Raw genomic sequence first — 18127 nt, forward strand, 5'->3', positions numbered from 1 at the left:
AGACTAGGGATTTCAAGGAAGAAATTCTTCGGTTATTTTACAACTGTCTCTGAGATTGTGCTAATTCTCATCTTTTAGAGAATAATTTGATTTTTAAAAAATTATTAAGCCTATGTGAGCTCAGACTGAGAGGGATGCCGAGCTCACACAGGCTCCTGTGCTAAATACGAACAGACATGGGGTCTACGTCAGATCATTGGGGTTTACAGTTAATGGTATTTATATACTTTTCCCTTATTTGGCGACTACTCTCTGCCCTGATCTAGCTTTTTAGTCCTATTTGCAACTCTGATACTATCTTCCCAGACAATACTTTTAACCCACCTACTTGTTAAGTGCAGGGCCCAAACCAAAAAAATTAGTAAAGTTATGGGCTCCTCAGAATATACTTAAAATAGACTTCTTAGATTCTTCCAATAAGAAGACCCCAGATTTCATCTGCATTTAGATACTCTTGCATTTAGTTTCCTGACTACTTAACAGTGTACTCTGCTTTATATCTTAGTACTTTTCAGCCCCCAAATTTCATATTTCCCTCACTTCCCTGGGCCAGCGAACTCACCAATGTGTCCTGGAGCCCTGTATCCCCACAGCCCTACCCCACTAGGGAAAAACAGAAACAGGTGGATCCACCTGTCAATGCTCATGTCCAGCAGAAAAACAATTGCAGAAACCAGACCTTCCAACTTCTGCTGCCCATAAAGACCTTTGATCCATATGCCTGGAGGGATAAATAATAGGGAAATTTCCAATGAAGGGGATGGGGTACAGAACTCTGGTGGTGGGAACTGTATGAAATTGTACCCCTCTTCTCCCAAAATCTTGTTGATCATTATTAAATGATCAAACAAAATAAAATAGAATTATTAAGCCTACTTAATCTTACTGTCTGAGAAAAAGATGGATGCATATTCAGAATTGAATAATTGATTTCTTGGGATTTGTTTTGTTTTTGGTATTATCTTTATTTATTGGCTACAGAAAGCCAGAAATCCAGAGGGAAAGGATTAATAGAGAGGGAGGGAGACAGAGAGACACCTGCAACACTGCTTCACCATGAGCAAAGCTATGCCCCTGAAGGTGGGGACTGGGTGCTCGAACTCAGGTCCTTGCCTATTGTAACATGTGTCCTCAACCGGATACACCACCACCTGGCCCCAAGAATTGATTCTTTGAATACAGGCTCTTTGAATTTAGGATTCAATCAAATTTAATCTGGTGGGAAAATTAGATTGAATCTAATCTAATTCTTCTCAGCACATTTGGGGATTAATATATATAATAGGTATGCCAACAAAATCTCTTTAAAATTGATAGCCAGAATTGGCCTATCTAAAGAGGAACACAAATGCACTCCTACATCTAGAGTTAGTGAAACTTTGGGCTCTGAGGATCAGTTAATTGTTCACACCTTTAGGATTGTCAGATATAAATCACGTGGGGGGGAAATGTCCGATTAGTGCCATCATCAAAGATCTGAGGAATTACTAGAGACTACCATGACCCCAGGTGTGGCTACTATGTCTGTTACATTATTTGTTGTTGTTGTTAAAGCAGGGAAGGAAGGTTTTTTATACATATTATATAGTTACTGATATGGCACATGTACTTGCTTTACTGCAACTAAAAAGAGAATAAACAAGTTTGAGGGGCCGGGCGGTAGCGAGGCGGGTTAAGCGCACCTGGCGCTAAGTGCAAGGACCGATGTAAAGATCCAGGTTTGAGTCTCCAGCTTCCCACCTACTGGGAAGTTGCTTCACAAGTGTGAAGCAGGTCTGCAGGTGTCTATCTCCCCCTCTCTGTCTTTTCCTCCTTTCTCCATTTCTCTCTGTCCTGTCCAACAACAATAACAATAACAACAACAACTATAAACAAAGGCAACAAAGGGAACAAACAGCCTCCAGGAGCAGTGGATTCATAGTGCAGGCATCGAGCCCAGCAATAACCCTGGAGGCAAAAACAAACAAACAAACAAACTAAAAAACTAAACTGTATCCATGTATCTGTTGTATCTTAGACAACAATACTAATTTCAGTTCTATTTTATTATGATTCTACTAAAATAGTATAATTTGAAGAAATATAGACCTTGAAATTATTAACCTGAGCCATTATAGACATAATATGCCACAGACTATTATCCTGCCTCACTCTGTAATGAACACAATATCATATTCATTGAACTGGATGAGCTAGCAGGAGATTAATAAGCTAGAGAATGAAGTAAGATACACATGTTAGAGGTGGTGATAAAACTGAACTCATGAATTCCTGGATTTTACCTAAGGGGATATGGGTTAGGATATAGAGGTAAATCATTGATGTGTAGTTGGAAGAGGAAGAAGGTCAAGTTGGGTGCTAACTGAAGAAGAACAATAGTTGTACATTAAGTCACTCAATTTCAGGCATTTGCATGACAGTGGAGAGGAAATATAATCTTTCTAATGGAATTTAACAAAAGAAGGGGAAATACAGAGTGAAGCTTAACTTGCTATGGTCTGTTGCAGCAGATCTAAGTACTCTAAACAAAAGAAACAGGATGACGTGGATAACTTCATGTCCTATGGTAAGAGTAAGAGGACAAGTTGGTATAGGGTGTGGCATGCAGATACTTATCATGGGGACACATGAAATTGTATACTTGTGACAGCAACAGCCTTAGAAATCAATATTTTCCCCAATGAAGCAATCACTTAAAGAAAACCTGTCTTGTGGGGCCAGGTGGTGGCACATCTGGTTAAGCACACAGTACAGTGCACAAGGACAAGGGTTTGAGCCCCTGGTCCCCACTTGCAGGGAAAACTTCATGAGTGGTGAAGCATGGCTGCCGGTGTCTCTCTGTCTCTTTCCCTCTCTACCTCCCCTTATAAGCCTCTCAGTTTCTCTCTGACTCTATCCAATAATAAGTAAATAAAAACATTTTTAAAAATCTGCCTTGTGAAGAAAAAGTGAGTTAGATTGAAGTACACTGATTTCTGAACAATTATCAATGGTTAAGGACCTGGAAAGTAAGGAAAGAGAAGAGAGACATGGAGATCTGAGAACCATTTGTATAGCTCCATATGGAATTCAGCATAAAGTCAGAACAAATTCATGTCACACATTAACACTCACTAGCAAACATGTTCCATGGAAAAGGGACTGAGAAATCATGCAGACAAAATTATTTGAAAGTTACACACATCTATCACCGAAGTCTATGCCCAGGTCTCATCATTCTGACTCCTAGTAGAATTACTCTTACTTTATTGCACTTTGGCATTATGATATCAAACTAGGGGCCCAGTGGTGGTGCATCTGATTGAGCGCACATATTATAGTGTGCAAGGACCCAGGTTCGAGCCCCCGGTCCCGATCTGCAGGGTGAAAGCTTTGTGAGTGGTAAAGCAGTGTTGTAGGTCTCCGTCTCTCTGTCTCTCTGTCTTTCTCTCTCTCCCTTCCCTCTCAATTTCTGGCTGCCCCAACCCAATAAATTAAAAAAAAATGAAGACAATTTAAAAAATTTAAAAATGTTATCAATCTATCCTGAAGAATAGAAATGACACAAAGTCATTAATTGTTGCTTTCATTTAAATAATTAAAGTTTTGGGGTCGGGTGGTGGCACACCTGGTTGAGCACACATGTTACAATGTACAAGGACCTCAATTTGAGCTCCTGGTTCTCACCTATAGGGGGAAAGTTTTGCCAGTGGTGAAGCAGGGCTACAAGTGTCTCCTTGTCTCTCTCCCTCCCTATCTCCCCCTTCCCTCTCAATTTCTGGCGGTCTCTATCCAATAAATAAAGTTTTTTAAAAAAAGAATAGAAAGCATATGGAAGTTAAAAAATTTAAAAAAACTTTTATGCAAGGAAGATAACATAATTGATCAAGTTTCTGTCAGTAGGAACTTCATACTCAAAATGTATAATACTTTGTAATTACATTTGGTACAAAGTAATTTTTTAATTCTCAGCTGAGTTTTCAATACAGGTTAGACACTGTTCCTAGTTACTCCCCTGCTTACTCTTAGCAGAGCTCTTCAAGCATCCTCCTGCACACAAACTCTTCTTACTCTTGTAATATCCCTACATAACAAAGAAAGAAGTTTATTCTAGGCCAGGATGTGGCACACCTGGTTGAGTGCACACGTTTCAGTGCACAAGGACCAAGGTTGGAGCCCCTTGTCCCTACCTGCAGGGGCAAAGCTTTGCTAGTGGTGAAGCAAGTCTGCAGGTGTCTATCTGTCTCTTTCCCTCTCTATCATTCCTTTCCCTCTCAGTTTCTGACGGTTTCTATCCAATAAATAAAGATAATAATAAAAAAGTTTAAAATGAAGTCTGTTCTCCATGATTTCTTATCTGTCTCATTTTATGTATATATATATGCATGACAGATATATATATATATATATCCATATCCTCTATTATTGATCTTGATTACCTTCAGAGAAAAGTATTTATGTCTATGAACTAAATGTTGCTTTTGCTACAACACTCAAATTTCAATTACCCTAATTCAGACCCCAAAGTTTGTTAATTTCCATTGTTGACAGCTTTTATCTCAATAGACCATACGTTATTTATGAGGAAAATTAATTCAATGTGTAAGTAGACACTTTTCATGTTTAACATTATTAAAATTATTTTAATTCCATAATATTACAAAATTTATCTTGACAAGGATTTGGATAAATTGCTATTTCATATTTGGTTACCTATTTAATGTACCAACCTTGTAGTCTTGAGAGTCAAGATCACATCTCCAGTGTTTTTCTCCCACCCCCCAAAAAATTATACAGGTGAGCAGGAAGGATGGAAGCAATATTATAAGAGCAGGGCTTAGGACTTTATGTTAGTTGTAAAGAAATTAAAGATAATGATATAATGTTTTGAATGGTGATGATAAAGTCATAGCATTCAAAACTCAATAGAGAATAAAGAAGTATCTTTAGAGACCAAGCAAGAACATCACCTATGTAATCTCTAGATTACTGGTTCTTTGGAGACTAAAGATCCAAAACCACAGTTAGCAGAGGCCCTTCCTAACACATAGACAATCTATAATTAAAGTTACAGCATAATAACTCATGTTCATAAGAATAACTGTCAAAGACATTAAACAGGAAAAGAAAGGTAAATATAGTCCATCCCCTTATATAGGTTTATAACAGAAGTAAATTATATTTATATTAATCTCTTAGTTACTGTTTTACTTACCAACTGGATTATTTTAATTTTGTAAAATTTATTTCCTTCTTTCCAGAATGCCTATATCAAATTATTACTATATTTAATCTCCTATACATTTTTCAAGTAAAATTCAATACCGTATAGATTTCTAGACTTTTCAATGAACTTTAAATGAACTTTTGATGAACTTTAAAATTTACCAGTAAGCAGTAGCTCATCTGGGTAGTGTATCAGCTTTTACTATGTGTAAGAACCTGGTCCCTGCTGCATTGGAGGACCTCACTCTCTTTCTATTTCTCTCTCTCTCTCTCTCTGTATGTTTGAAGTCACAGTGATAACAAAAATGTTGACAATAAGCAAGAACATATATATACCAAAAAATAAGTCAAGCCTGAAGGATGGCTGTGTAGTAAATAGATAATGTGGCTGACTGAGAAGAAAGCAAAGCATCAGTGCAGTAAGAATCCGAGAAATCAATTATTGCTCTGACACTAAGAGGACTTTCCTTCTTTCTTGATTTATTTATTCTAAAACCAAATACATCTTTCTTAGTTTTACTGATGAATCTGATTCTGAATTAAACACACATGTGTATTTATATGTGTCCTTTGTATACATTTTGATTTATAATTCTGAACTAGAGTGAATTGTAGAAGTTCTCTCTCTCTTTTTTTAAAAAATATTTTAGTTATTGATTGATGAAGAAGATAGGAGGACATCACTTTGGTATATGTGCTGCCAGGGTTTGAACTCAGGACTTCATGCTTGAGAGTCCAATGTTTTATCGACTGTGCCACCTCTCAGACCACCTGTAGAAGCTATCTCTTTTTAAAAATATATTATTTATTTATTTATTATTGGATAGGGATGGAGAGAAATTGAAAGGAGGAGGAGGAGATAAGGAGAGAGACAGAGAGACACCTGCAGCACTGCTTCTCCACTTGTGAAGCTCTCCCCCTGCAGGTGGGAACCAGGGCCTTAAACCTGGGTCCTCGCACACTGTAATGTATATGCCAACCAGGTGTGCCACAGCCTGCTCCTCCCCTTTAAATATATCTTTATTTTTTTATTATTGGATAGGGACAGAGAGAAATTGAGAGAGGGAGAAGGGAAGCTATCTCCATGTGGTATAATAGTCTCATAAAATTATTAATTTAAAAAAAAACTAAATGCTTTATCTCAGAAACTTCTTTTTTATGCAGTCTGTAGGATAATAAACATCAAGCAATGAGTCAAAATTTCAAGAAATAGTAAAGTTGACATATGTATTACAGATTTGATTGTTTTTATCTAGCATATGAGATGTAAATGTTATGTGCCTATAACAAAACTGGAAATATTTTACATTAAAATTCTAAGGAGTTACATCTTAAAAATTGATTTCATGTCCCTTCTATGTGTTATTAATATTTTCTGTACAAAACTAATGAATTGTGCTCTAATTGGGACTATGTTGAGGCAATCTGTTTTCCTATTCCTTGAAAATCACTCTTATCTACCTCCTAACATGATGTAGCTGAAAAACATTTAACATACTTACAAAGATGTGTTCTGAAGATCATTCCCCTTAACCATACCATGTGATATGTTTTTTACTAGTTACTGTAGTTTCTATGATTTTTATTTCAAATTAATTTTCATTCTACTAATATTTTACCTCTGGTCCTGGAGGGCCAGATGGTCCTGGGGGTCCTGGGTCACCTGCTTGACCCTAAAATGGGAGAGAAGTTAAAGCATAAACTTTAATAAATACAAGTTAACAAGGAAACAGACATAGGATAAACAATCAAGAGCATCATTACTTTTTTACTGTAAACAAAACTTCCTATGTTGGGTTGTGAAAATAGTCATGACCCTTTTTTTTTTTTTTGCAGAGGAAAATATGTCATGACTTTTCCAACAACCCAATGTCCCAATTGTAAAGTTATTTCATGACAACCTCATTTGTAATTGTAGCACCGAGGACAACTTATTTAAATAAAATGTATAGGAATGCATATTTATTTTTAAGTAGCAGAGATGTATAGATTTAAGTTCAACTGAGAACTTGAGAAGCAATGACAGAAAGGGAAAACATTAAGTGATGGAGACCGGGACAGCGTATTGCACCTAAGCAAAGGATTCTGGGGAAGGAGGTAAGGGAATGGACTGGGTAGTGGGGGACTTTAGGGCCTTGATGCATGATGCAGGAAAAGGGGCTAAGTTGAGAATGAGAAGGCTTTGCAGATAAATATAATGGAGAAAATAGGACCAGCCCTATATGTCAACAACTGTACTATAAGCCTTTAGCCCCCATCCCCCTAATAAAACATAAAAAAAAATAAGAAAGCAGTAAACATAAAAAAATGCAGTATAGGATAAGTTGGTGGTGGGAGAGGTGAACAGACACCCATGACAAGGAGATAAGAAGGTATATCTGCATGACAGCTGTCCTGTATATCTTTATTCCTCAATAAGACAGTTAGAAGAAAAAGAATAAAAATTGTCTGTGTGTCTATTCCTTCAACATGAGACAGTAAAGTCAGTTGCAACATGGTACTAAGTTCAAAGACCTGTGCAAGGATCCTGGTTCAAGCTCCCAGCACCACATCTACAGGGGGGTCAATTCACAAGCTGTGAAATAGGTCTGCAGGTGTCTATCTTTCCATCCACTCTCAATTTTTCCCTATCCTATCCTATTAAAAAATGGAAAAAGTGGATTCATGGTGAAGCCCCAGCAATAACCCTAGAAGCAGTAAATAAATACAAATAAAAAGTCCTCTCCTTTGATAATGAATGACTTAATAATTAAAAAGCTGTTGGATTTAAATCCTTGCTAATTAAATATCTTTGTAAGCTTCATCTTTTATCATCAATAACATATAAATGATAATAATACCAACATCATCATAGATTCATCATGAGAATTCAATGATATCATTTATGTGAAATGCTAAGCACAGTGCTGGGCATACAGAATCTATTTATTAGATGTTAACCATTTTCATCATAGCTATTCTTTCTCTTCACATAGTCTCCTCTCATGGCTGCTACTCAGAATTCCTAGGTTACCTTGACCCTTTAGTGAAAATTTAGATACTTTAGTTACAGTATCTCTGGTCTTTATACACACACACACACACACACACACACAAATATATTCAGATTAATGATTTGAAATCAGGGCTGTAGAAGAAGGTTAGTGAATAAAGAAGTGGGTAAAAAGTCTGAAACTAAAAAAGGGCTAGTAATGTGCTCATGAAATGAAAATCTAGTGGTCTGGGAGGAGGCGCAGTAGATAAAGTACTGGACTCTCAAGCATGAAGTCCCAAGTTCAATTCCTAGCAGCACATGTATCAGGATGATGTTTAGTTCTTTTTCTCTTCTCCTATCTTTCACATGAATAAATAGATAAATATTAAAAAATAAATGAAAGTATTTTTTAAAAATCTTTTTAATATTTTATTTATTAATGAGAAAGGAGGAGAGAGAGAAAGAACCAGATATCATTCTGATACATGTGCTTCTGGGGACTGAACTCAGGACCTCATGCTTGAGAGTCCAATGCCCTATCAAGTGCACCACCTCCCAGACCATGAAATGAAAGTCTTGACAGAGTGACCAATATCCTGATATCCTTATGTCATAGGAAAAATCACTGAATTAATTAAGTTTATTTTGGAGCTTGAAATATAATTTATAAGTATTTATTTATTGAATAGAGAGATAAAATTTGAGAGGGGAGAGGAAGTTAGAGAGGGAGCAAGAGAAACACTGCTTGCAAAGCTTTCACCCTGTAGGTGGGGACTGGGGGCTTGAACCTGGGTCCTTGCATACTGTAATATGTGCATTCAACCAGATGTACTACTGACTGGCTCTTCTATATATCTAATTTCAATATTTCATATTTTAAGATACAATACAGGTTTACTCATATTCTCAAAAGAAAAGCTGTTTCCCAAGTGTACTAAATTTAATGATCTCTACCTGACCACAAATCAGAACCCAACACAACTACTACAATCAAATCTATAGAACAGTAATGAAATATTTTAATAAAAATTAATTCAAGTTCAATTATCCATAAATAATATAAATAACTGTGACCCCACATAAACAATATCTAGGAGAGTAAAACTATTTCTTTTTCTTTGTTGTCACATACTCCAAGGTGTCTTATATATATATATTTTTCCATACTCCAAGGTGTCTTATATATATATATTTTTTAAAGACAGAGAGACAGAATCAGAGAGAGGGAAAGATATCACAACACTGACACTTAAAGGCCAATTTTGTTTTTTAATATTGTATTGCATTTTTTGAATGACATGCACCTCTCTGATATGAAGTTCTCATTGGGGCCCTCTAGTGACAAGATCCAAACCAAAGCTAAATAATAATGAGGAAAGAAACAAACTATAGACATTTAAAAGCATATATTGTGAAAATATTTTATTCATTCTGAAGAATAAGTCTTTATTTTTAAGAACCTCAATAGAGTTTTCTTGAACTGCAATTTCTCTTTGTAAAAAAAAAAAAAAGAAGCACTTGTCAAGATTAAACCTCTAGAAATAGTATAAATTTTTTGTTTAAAAATGGAAAGGATGTTTCATTTCTGTCTTAAAGAAATGATACTTTTAAAGGATTTCAGATTGATAGCTTTCTCTATTTTTAAAACATCTTCAGAGCAAAAGCTTCCCTACTCCAGAAAGTGGGAACTTTCTGTATGTAGATATTATTCTTTTATATTATTTCATGTTACAAGCTAGTTGCCATTTGGAAAGAGTATTGGTAACACCAGAATCTTACAGTGGCATTGTAAAGAAGGCATTCTTGTGACACTGACATTATTTCCATAATAGAAAACAAATTGTTATGAATGAAAGTATACACATATCTCTCTGGATGAGTGTATTTATTTCTTAGGATATGTCCCCTGGAGACGAATTGAAGAAAAAGGTATGTTGGATAGTATGCCAGCTCCCCCTGGCTTCTGCTTAACCATATACCTATATAGGGATAGATTTAATCCCATTCAAAGCTTTGGTCTATTTACATAAATCACTTTTACATTTACATAAAGCACTCCAGGGCATTGGTGGTTCAGTGATAGGATTCTCACCTGCTCTGCCCCCTCCTTGTCACACTCTGATTTTTACCAGTCACTTTTCTCTCCACCCTCTCTATGTCACATCCTATTTCCACCCTACTTGGCAAGTATATATAAAGACAGCATTGTGAATTTTAGAGTACCTTGAGTTTAGCTTAGCTCATCTTAGATTGTGCTGCGTCCTGCATGAATAAAGAGATACTGCCTACAGCTCAACCATGAGTCCCTGGTCATCTGTTACCCGCCCGTGAAGCCAGCCCGGCGAAAACAACCTAGCCCGCGCAAAACAACAAAGGTAGGTCCATTTCTAGCCTCCTGAGTTCTCCAGACTGCTTTTCACTGGGGTTGGACAAATTTACATTCCTACCAGCAGTGTAGGAGGATTCCTTTATCCCCATGTGTTCTCTCCAACACTTGTTCTTACTATCCTTTCTGATGTATGTCATTCTCACGGAAGTGAAGTGATATTTCATTGTTGTCTTTTATTTGCATTTCACTGACACTGACTCAGAGTATTTCTTTATATATCTGTTGGCCTTTTGGATCTCTTCTTTGCCTGTATCCTCTTCCCTCTATTAGATGAGGTTGTTTATTTTGTTGTTGTTGCTGAATTTGGTGAGCTCTTTATATGTTTTGGTTTATAGCAGCACAATTTGTAGTAGCCAAACCTGGAAGCATTCCAGTGTTCAAGAACAGAGGAGTGGCTAAGAAAGTTTTGGGATGATGTGTGTGTGTGTGTGTGGGGGGGGACTGGAGGTGATTATGATTAGTGAAATACAAATAAATGGCAGACAGCTACCAGATGGTTTCACTAATATGTGAAACTTGGAGAATTAATACACATGAACTTTCAAAAAATAAAAAAAGAAGCATGCAAACTGTTTTTAAGATTTGTGATAACTATGGTGGTTATCTTTGGGAGATGGGAGGGTAGGGATATGACCTTTGTGGTGGGTGTGGTGTGGGACTAAACACTGTAACTTCACAATCTTATAACCTGCTATTAATCCCAATTAAATAATGGGAAAAAAGATAAGTGTGGTATATATACAATAGAATACCCCCCAGCTATTAAGAATGATAAAGTCACCTTCTTCATCTCATCTTGGATGGAGTTTGAAGGAATCATGTTAAGTGAGGTAAGCCAGAAAAAGAAGAATGAATATGGGATGATCTCACAAATAGAAGTTGAGAAACAAGAACAGAAAGGGAACATACAAAGTAGAACTTGGACTGAGTTTGCTTTATTGCATCAAAGCAAAGGACTCTGAAGAATGATCGGCTGGTAGGGCTTTCAAGTCCTGGTGAATGATGGTGGAAGAAGACCAAGGCTGGGGATTGAGAATGTTTTGCAGAAAACTGAGAAATTGTACACATTATCAACAACTGTATTTACTATAAACCATTAATCCTCTCAATAAAAGAAAAAAGAAAACAAATTGTTTTAGATAGATACTAACTTATATGGAAAATTTCCCCCCTGAGGCTTCTTGAAAGTGAGACAGTAAAGACAAGGTCACTTAACAAACACTGAGTATGAATCCCTACCATATCTTTCACCCAAAGTAAATATTTTTGGAATATTGGCTAGAAGAAACAAAAACCCATCAACTCCCTCCTGCCAAAGTAATTTCTTTTAGGAGAATAGCACAGAAAGGTATGAAATGAGCAACAAGTAAAAATTTCACTGTCACCACGCCATACTTTCTGCAGTGACGTGCCCGACTTAGTTACACTGGAATTTCTGGTGATCCCTCTCAGAAAAGACATTTCAGGATTTTTAGATAAAGTTTTAAAGGTTAACTAGGTAGTGATCACTATCATGCCACCCTATTATCCAGGACCCTCGTCAGAAAATCCTGGGATTCCCACAGTTATAATGGGCCTAGACCTCTTTCCACTATCACTGGTCCTCTCCATCAGGACCAGCATCATGGACCATCTTGTGGGCCTCTACAGCACCTGACCCTCAATGTGGAACATTGACTGTGTTTATATACTCTTCCCATATTTGGGAGCTACTCTTTTCCCTGATACAGCTTTTGATTCCTATTTCCAACTCTGACACCATCTTCCCAGACAATATCTCTAGTCCATTTGCATGTTAGCTGTCCAGCTCAGGCAAAAGTTGGTGAAGTCATGAGCCCTTTGTAATATACCTAAAATGTACTTCCTAGCTTTTTTGACAATGGACACCCCAAATCTCATCTACTCTATTCTTACCTTTTTTTTTTCTGATTGTTAATTTTTTTTTCCTTTATATCTTTATGTTTTTCAGCCACTACGTTGCAGTTGCTACCATGATGCCAACCTGACTTCCCTGGGGAGACGACCTCACCAATATGTCCTGGAACTCCACTTCTCCAGAGCCCTGCCCCACTAGGGAAAGGTAGAGAGAGGTGCTGGGGGATATGAATCAACCTGCCAACATCCATGTTCAGTGGAGAAGCAGTTACAGAAGCCAGAACTCTCATCTTCTGCATCCCATCATGACCCTGGGTCCATGCTCCCAGAGGAATAAAGAACAGGAAAGCTTGCAATGGAGGGGATGGGATGTGAAATTGTGGCAGTGGGAATTGTGTGGAATTATACCCCTCTTATCCTATGGTTTTGTCGATCATTATTAAATAATACAAAGTTAAGTAGGCTTTTACCCTTTTCCTAGTGTAGACTAAGGACATACTGATAAGTACTATTACTGAGAGGAAAATTATCATAGAATCACAGAGATACAAGGAACCTTAAGTACTGACTAGTTCAATTCCCTTTTTATACCCAAGAAACTGGAGAGCTTAATGGTTAAATGCCCAAGGTCATAGCAAGTCAGCATTAAAGACAACTAGAATCCACATCTGGAGTCCCATTTCAGTGGCTTTAATACCCTATTCTTTCTCCATTGAACATGTCATCAAGATAAATTGATATTACCAAGTAAGGGAGACATTAAAAAGAAGACATAAGGGCATTGCGCAGTGGCGCATCTGGTTAAGCACACACAGTATGAAGTTCAAGGATCCCTGATCGAGTCCCCGGCTCCCCACCTGCAGGGGTGTGGGAGGTCATTTCATAAGCAGAGAAGCAGGTCTGCAGGTGTCTATCTTTCTCTTCCCCTCTCTATCTTCCCCTTCTATCTCAATTTTTCTCCATTCTATCTAATAAAACGGGGAGAAAAAAAGGCCCCCAGGAGCGGTGGATTTGCAGTTCTGGCACCTAGCCCCAGAGACAAACCTAGAGGCAAAAAAAGAAGGAGAAAAAAAGGGTGACATTTGAATCTAATTTTCTCAAGTAGTTAATTGTAATGCCTGGGACAATAATATTGATATCATGAGTTACTCAGTATTGGCTTCCTCACTTTTTCATTCACAGATCTTCGGACACCCTTACACTATGAAAAACGAAGATCCAAAATAAGGACTTCATTTTGTCTATTGCTGCCAATACTGGAAGTTCCTGTACTATGACTTAAATATCATTCTTCAAAAACAGGTTTCCATTTGTTTCCTTTTGTTGTCATATTGTTGATTTGGCATCACTGCTCTGGGTCTATTTTATCTGATAGGGAGAGGGACAGAGACAGAGGGATAGACAGAAAGAGGGATAAAGGCAATTTAGCTCTGAAACTTCCAGTAGTGTTTTGGAGGCCAAGCCCAAACTGGGTCACAAACACCGCAAATCAGGCACCCTCCCAAAGGAGTCACATTAACAGCTTTGTTTGCTTCCTAAAATCTCATGCCCCTTACTTAGGGAGCTCATAGTTTCTGAGCTTCATCTCCAGGGTACAAAACTGGCTTTGCCTTGAATTTAGGCTGAAAACCTAGTGAAAACAAAGCTTACTGCCAACTTGTCAGACAAAGACATGCTAAAATTTGCTTTTGAATTAAATAATGTCTAACAGATATATAAATGCATACATATTACATATATCTGTGTGGTATATATACACATATATGAAATGCTGCTAATGTTAGATGTCATAAAGAAGTAGATGGGGGAGTTGGGTGGTAGTGCAATGGGTTAAGTGCATGTGGCTCAAAGCGCAAGGACCCGTGTAAAGATCCCAGTTCAAGACCCCAGCTCCCTACCTGCAGGGGAGTCGCTTCACAAGCGATGAAGCAGGTCTGCAGGTATCTCTCTTTCTCTTCCCCACTCTGTCTTCCCCTCCTCTCTCCATTTCTCTCTGTCCTATCTAACAACGATGACATCAATAACAACAACAATAATTTTACAACAACAATTTAAAAAAGGACAACAGAAAGGGAAAATAAATAAATTATAAAAAATTTTAAAAAGGAGATGGATAATGTTTTGTAATTTCACGTTCCTTCCTTTCATGCAAAAAAAAAACCAAAAACAGTCTTGAGATGGGAGGGTAGAATTAGAGGTAACATAATGAGTAGCTTAAGAAAGTATTTCTTTTAGCATGTATTTCACTGTTTTATTAAAAAGACACACTGTTATATCTAATTTTTCCAACTACAATCACCTTTGCAAAACTGTAATTAAAATCCTAAACAATCTTGTGGGGTGTGGGGCTGGACAGTGGTGCACCTGGTTAGGTCCACGTAGTACAAAATACAAGGACCTGTTCAAGGATCCTGGTTCAAACCCCAGCTACCCACCTGCAGGGGGAACATTTCATAGTAGTGAACCAGGTCTGCAGATGTATTTCTCTCTCCCTCTAATCTCCCACTTCTCTCTCAATTTCTCTCTATCCTATACAACTAAAAAAATAGGAAAAAATGGCTACCAGGAGCAATGGATTCATAGCACCATTGCTGAGCCCCAGTGATAACCCTGGAGGGGAAAAAAATTAAACTTGGAGTAGGGCATCAAAGTAAAAACCCTGGGTTGAGGGTGAGGGTGGATGTTTAGCTTCATGGGGCAGGGGGTGGGGGGGAGGATGGGATGGGACACAGTCTTTTGGTGGTGGGAATAGTGTTTATGTACACTCCTATTAATTTGTAGTCATATAAATCACTATTTAAGTAATATGAGAGGGGAAAAACTAATTGAATGTCTTCAACTTTTAAAATCACAGACTGAGTCCTTTTAATACATAGGCTGAGTCTTTGATATGTTGACTGTCTTAATAGTCTAGGGAGAACAGAAGCAACCAGTGACACAGATATATACAAACAATGTCAAAGGACATAATATACGGTGATGTTGTGTATGGTACAGCAAATCCTAACAAAGGGATTTTTCAAAGCTAACCCAATTGCCAAAAATTGTGTATATAGCAATAACTATCTATTGTCTTCCTAACCCCTAAGACAGCAGGAACTTCCCGCTTCCTCTATAGAGCCTATATTTTCCAAATCCTGGAATCTGTGGGGTGCGGCTCACTTTCTTGCATGCTTCTCTCAAGTCATGCCAAATGATATTGCATCTGCTGATCCTAACCTAATGCAAGGAGTACCACCTCGGTATGCTTCACTTCAGACTGTGTCCAGAGACATCAGGCATGGAATGTCAACCCTTCAACCTCACTACTCGGGAGAGACTTTTCCTTTCATAGTATTCTCTAATTCCATTCCAGGAGGTTCACTTCCTAACAAAGTCCCAAAACCTACATATATACCAGTCACATAAGATAGAGCATTTGTTTACATGTATCCATAAATTAGGGCAAAATATATACCTGAAAGCAAAAATACACAATAGTCTATAGTGAGTCAGTATCAAGTTCATAATGAAATAGTGTCTACTTAGACTTAGATACCCTCCTCACCTACTTCCTAGTACAGTTCTCTTACTCACTCCAAAGCTAACCTCTTCAAAGCAAGGACTGCAAAAGCTGAATGAGGGAAAGAGACTGGCATACTTTAACGATGATTTTTTAGTCACTATCAGGCCATTCCATCAGCTGGGGCCCTAATTGGGGAGTCCTGAGATTCCCAAACAGACTTGATGGGCCTAGACCTCAAATAAATCCCTCTCTCTATTGTTACAGGTCATTTCTATCAGGAACAACACAATAGATCCCATTGAGGGCCCCCATGGGACCTTGCCCTCAACCTGGGTCAACAATGGTAGAGAATGTTCCATCCTCTGAAGGGAGGCTAGACAATATACTCTATGCTACACCTGTGAAAGATGGGTCGATAGTGGGGCAGCTTGGAATGTTCCTACTCATGACCACAGAATGTGAGCTCAGATCTAGAGGGATGCAGAGGTCACATAGGCTCCTAAGCTGAATATGGGCCCATATCACATCAAATGGATGGGGTTTACAATCAACAATATTTATATACCTTCCCAAATTAGGGAGCTACTCTCTTCCCTGATCTGGCTTTCTGGTCCTTTTTCCAGCTCTGACATCATCTCCCCAGAAAATAACTTGGATCCACCTGTATATCAGATTTCAGGATCAGGGGCAAAAAGAAAAAAATAAATAAAACAAAACAAAACAAAAAATTAGTATAGCCATAGGCCCTTTGGAATTTAACTAAAATATGCCTACTAGCCATCTACAGAATGGAGGACCCCCCCCCCCCAACTCTTCATCGGCACTATTCCAGCCTTTAGGTCCATGATTGGTCAACAATTTGTTTGGCTTTGTATGTTAACTCTCTTGTCAACCACAAGGTTCCAGATGCTAGCAGGATGCTGACCAGACTGCCCTGGACAGACAACCCCACCAATGTGTCCTGGAGCTCAGATTCCCCAGAGCCCTTCCCCACTAGGGAAAGAGAGAGGTAGGCTGGGAGTATGGATTGATTTGTCAACGTCCATGTTCAGTGGGGAAGCAATTACAGAAGCCAGACCTTCAACCTTCTGCATCCCACAAGGACCTTAGGTCCATACTCCCAGAGGGTTAAAAAATAGGAAAGTTATTAGGGCAGGCGATGGGATACAGAGCTCTGGTGGTGGGAATTGTGTGAAGTTGTACCCCTCTTATCCTATAGTTTTGCCAATGTTTCTTTTTTATAAATAAAAAATTAAAAATAAATATTAAAAAAAATCTTGGAGTCAGCAAAATAGCTTCCCCAGGAGCATCACTATTTTGTTAGGCTCATGACACAAATTTGAGCCTGGCTTCCATTGCCCTAGGGGAAGTTTAGGCGTCTCTCTCTTATTCTCTTTTCCTATCTGGAGCGGAGAATCCCCAGTAATGACAGAAAAAAATCCATTTTAAATAAAAAAAATCATAAGCAACATTAAAAATGCTAAGCAGTACAACAATCCATATGGAGGCTAAAAGCATAGACCCAGGCATATGTGATTGCCTCAATTTTCTCAGGTGACCACAACTACCTACCCATGGGGCTTGTTATTTAATTGCTCTGGAGAATTATTTAACTTTGGATCTCAGTTTTCTATTTCTAAAATACGAATAACTGCAGTTACAAGTTGAGGACATTACTGTGATGAATAAGTTACAGCTATAGACCTTAGACTAGTGCCTGACACTTTTTTTTTACAGTATTTTCTATAGTAATTATGACTACTTTGAATATATATATATATATCACATTTAACAATTTCAAGGAAATATTTAACTTTACTTGTTCAGTAATTTTATTTTATTATTTTTAATAATATTTTTTACTTTTTATTTTACTTTTTATCAACTTTATTTATTTGATAGAAACAGCCAGTAATTGAGAGGAAGGGGGGATAGAGAGAGGGAGATATAGAGAGATATCTGCAGCGCTGCTTCACCACCTGTGAAGCTTTCTCCTTACAGATGAGGATCAGGAGCTTGAACCTGGATCCTTGAGCATTGTTAATACGTGTACTCAATCTGATGTGCCACCTAGTCCCTCAGTAATTTTATTTTTAAGAAATATTTTTATTGGGAGTATTATTTACAGTAAACACAGTTGTTGATACATGTGCAAAATTTCTCAGTTTTCTGTGACACA

The 18127-nt window shown here is 37.8% G+C and overlaps 1 protein-coding gene across 2 annotated transcripts in view; it reads right to left on the minus strand.

Annotated features, from left to right (window-relative positions):
• Nucleotides 1-18127, minus strand: part of COL24A1 (collagen type XXIV alpha 1 chain) — a 353825-nt gene that overhangs the window by 216225 nt on the left and 119473 nt on the right. For both annotated transcript variants that reach the window (XM_016191238.2, XM_060202277.1), the window contains one exon: nucleotides 6825-6878. In XM_016191238.2, coding sequence (XP_016046724.2) covers nucleotides 6825-6878 — 54 coding nt within the window. The remainder of the gene's footprint in view (nucleotides 1-6824; nucleotides 6879-18127) is intronic.

Source organism: Erinaceus europaeus, chromosome 11, assembly GCF_950295315.1.
Source record: "Erinaceus europaeus chromosome 11, mEriEur2.1, whole genome shotgun sequence".
Taxonomy (NCBI): domain Eukaryota; kingdom Metazoa; phylum Chordata; class Mammalia; order Eulipotyphla; family Erinaceidae; genus Erinaceus; species Erinaceus europaeus.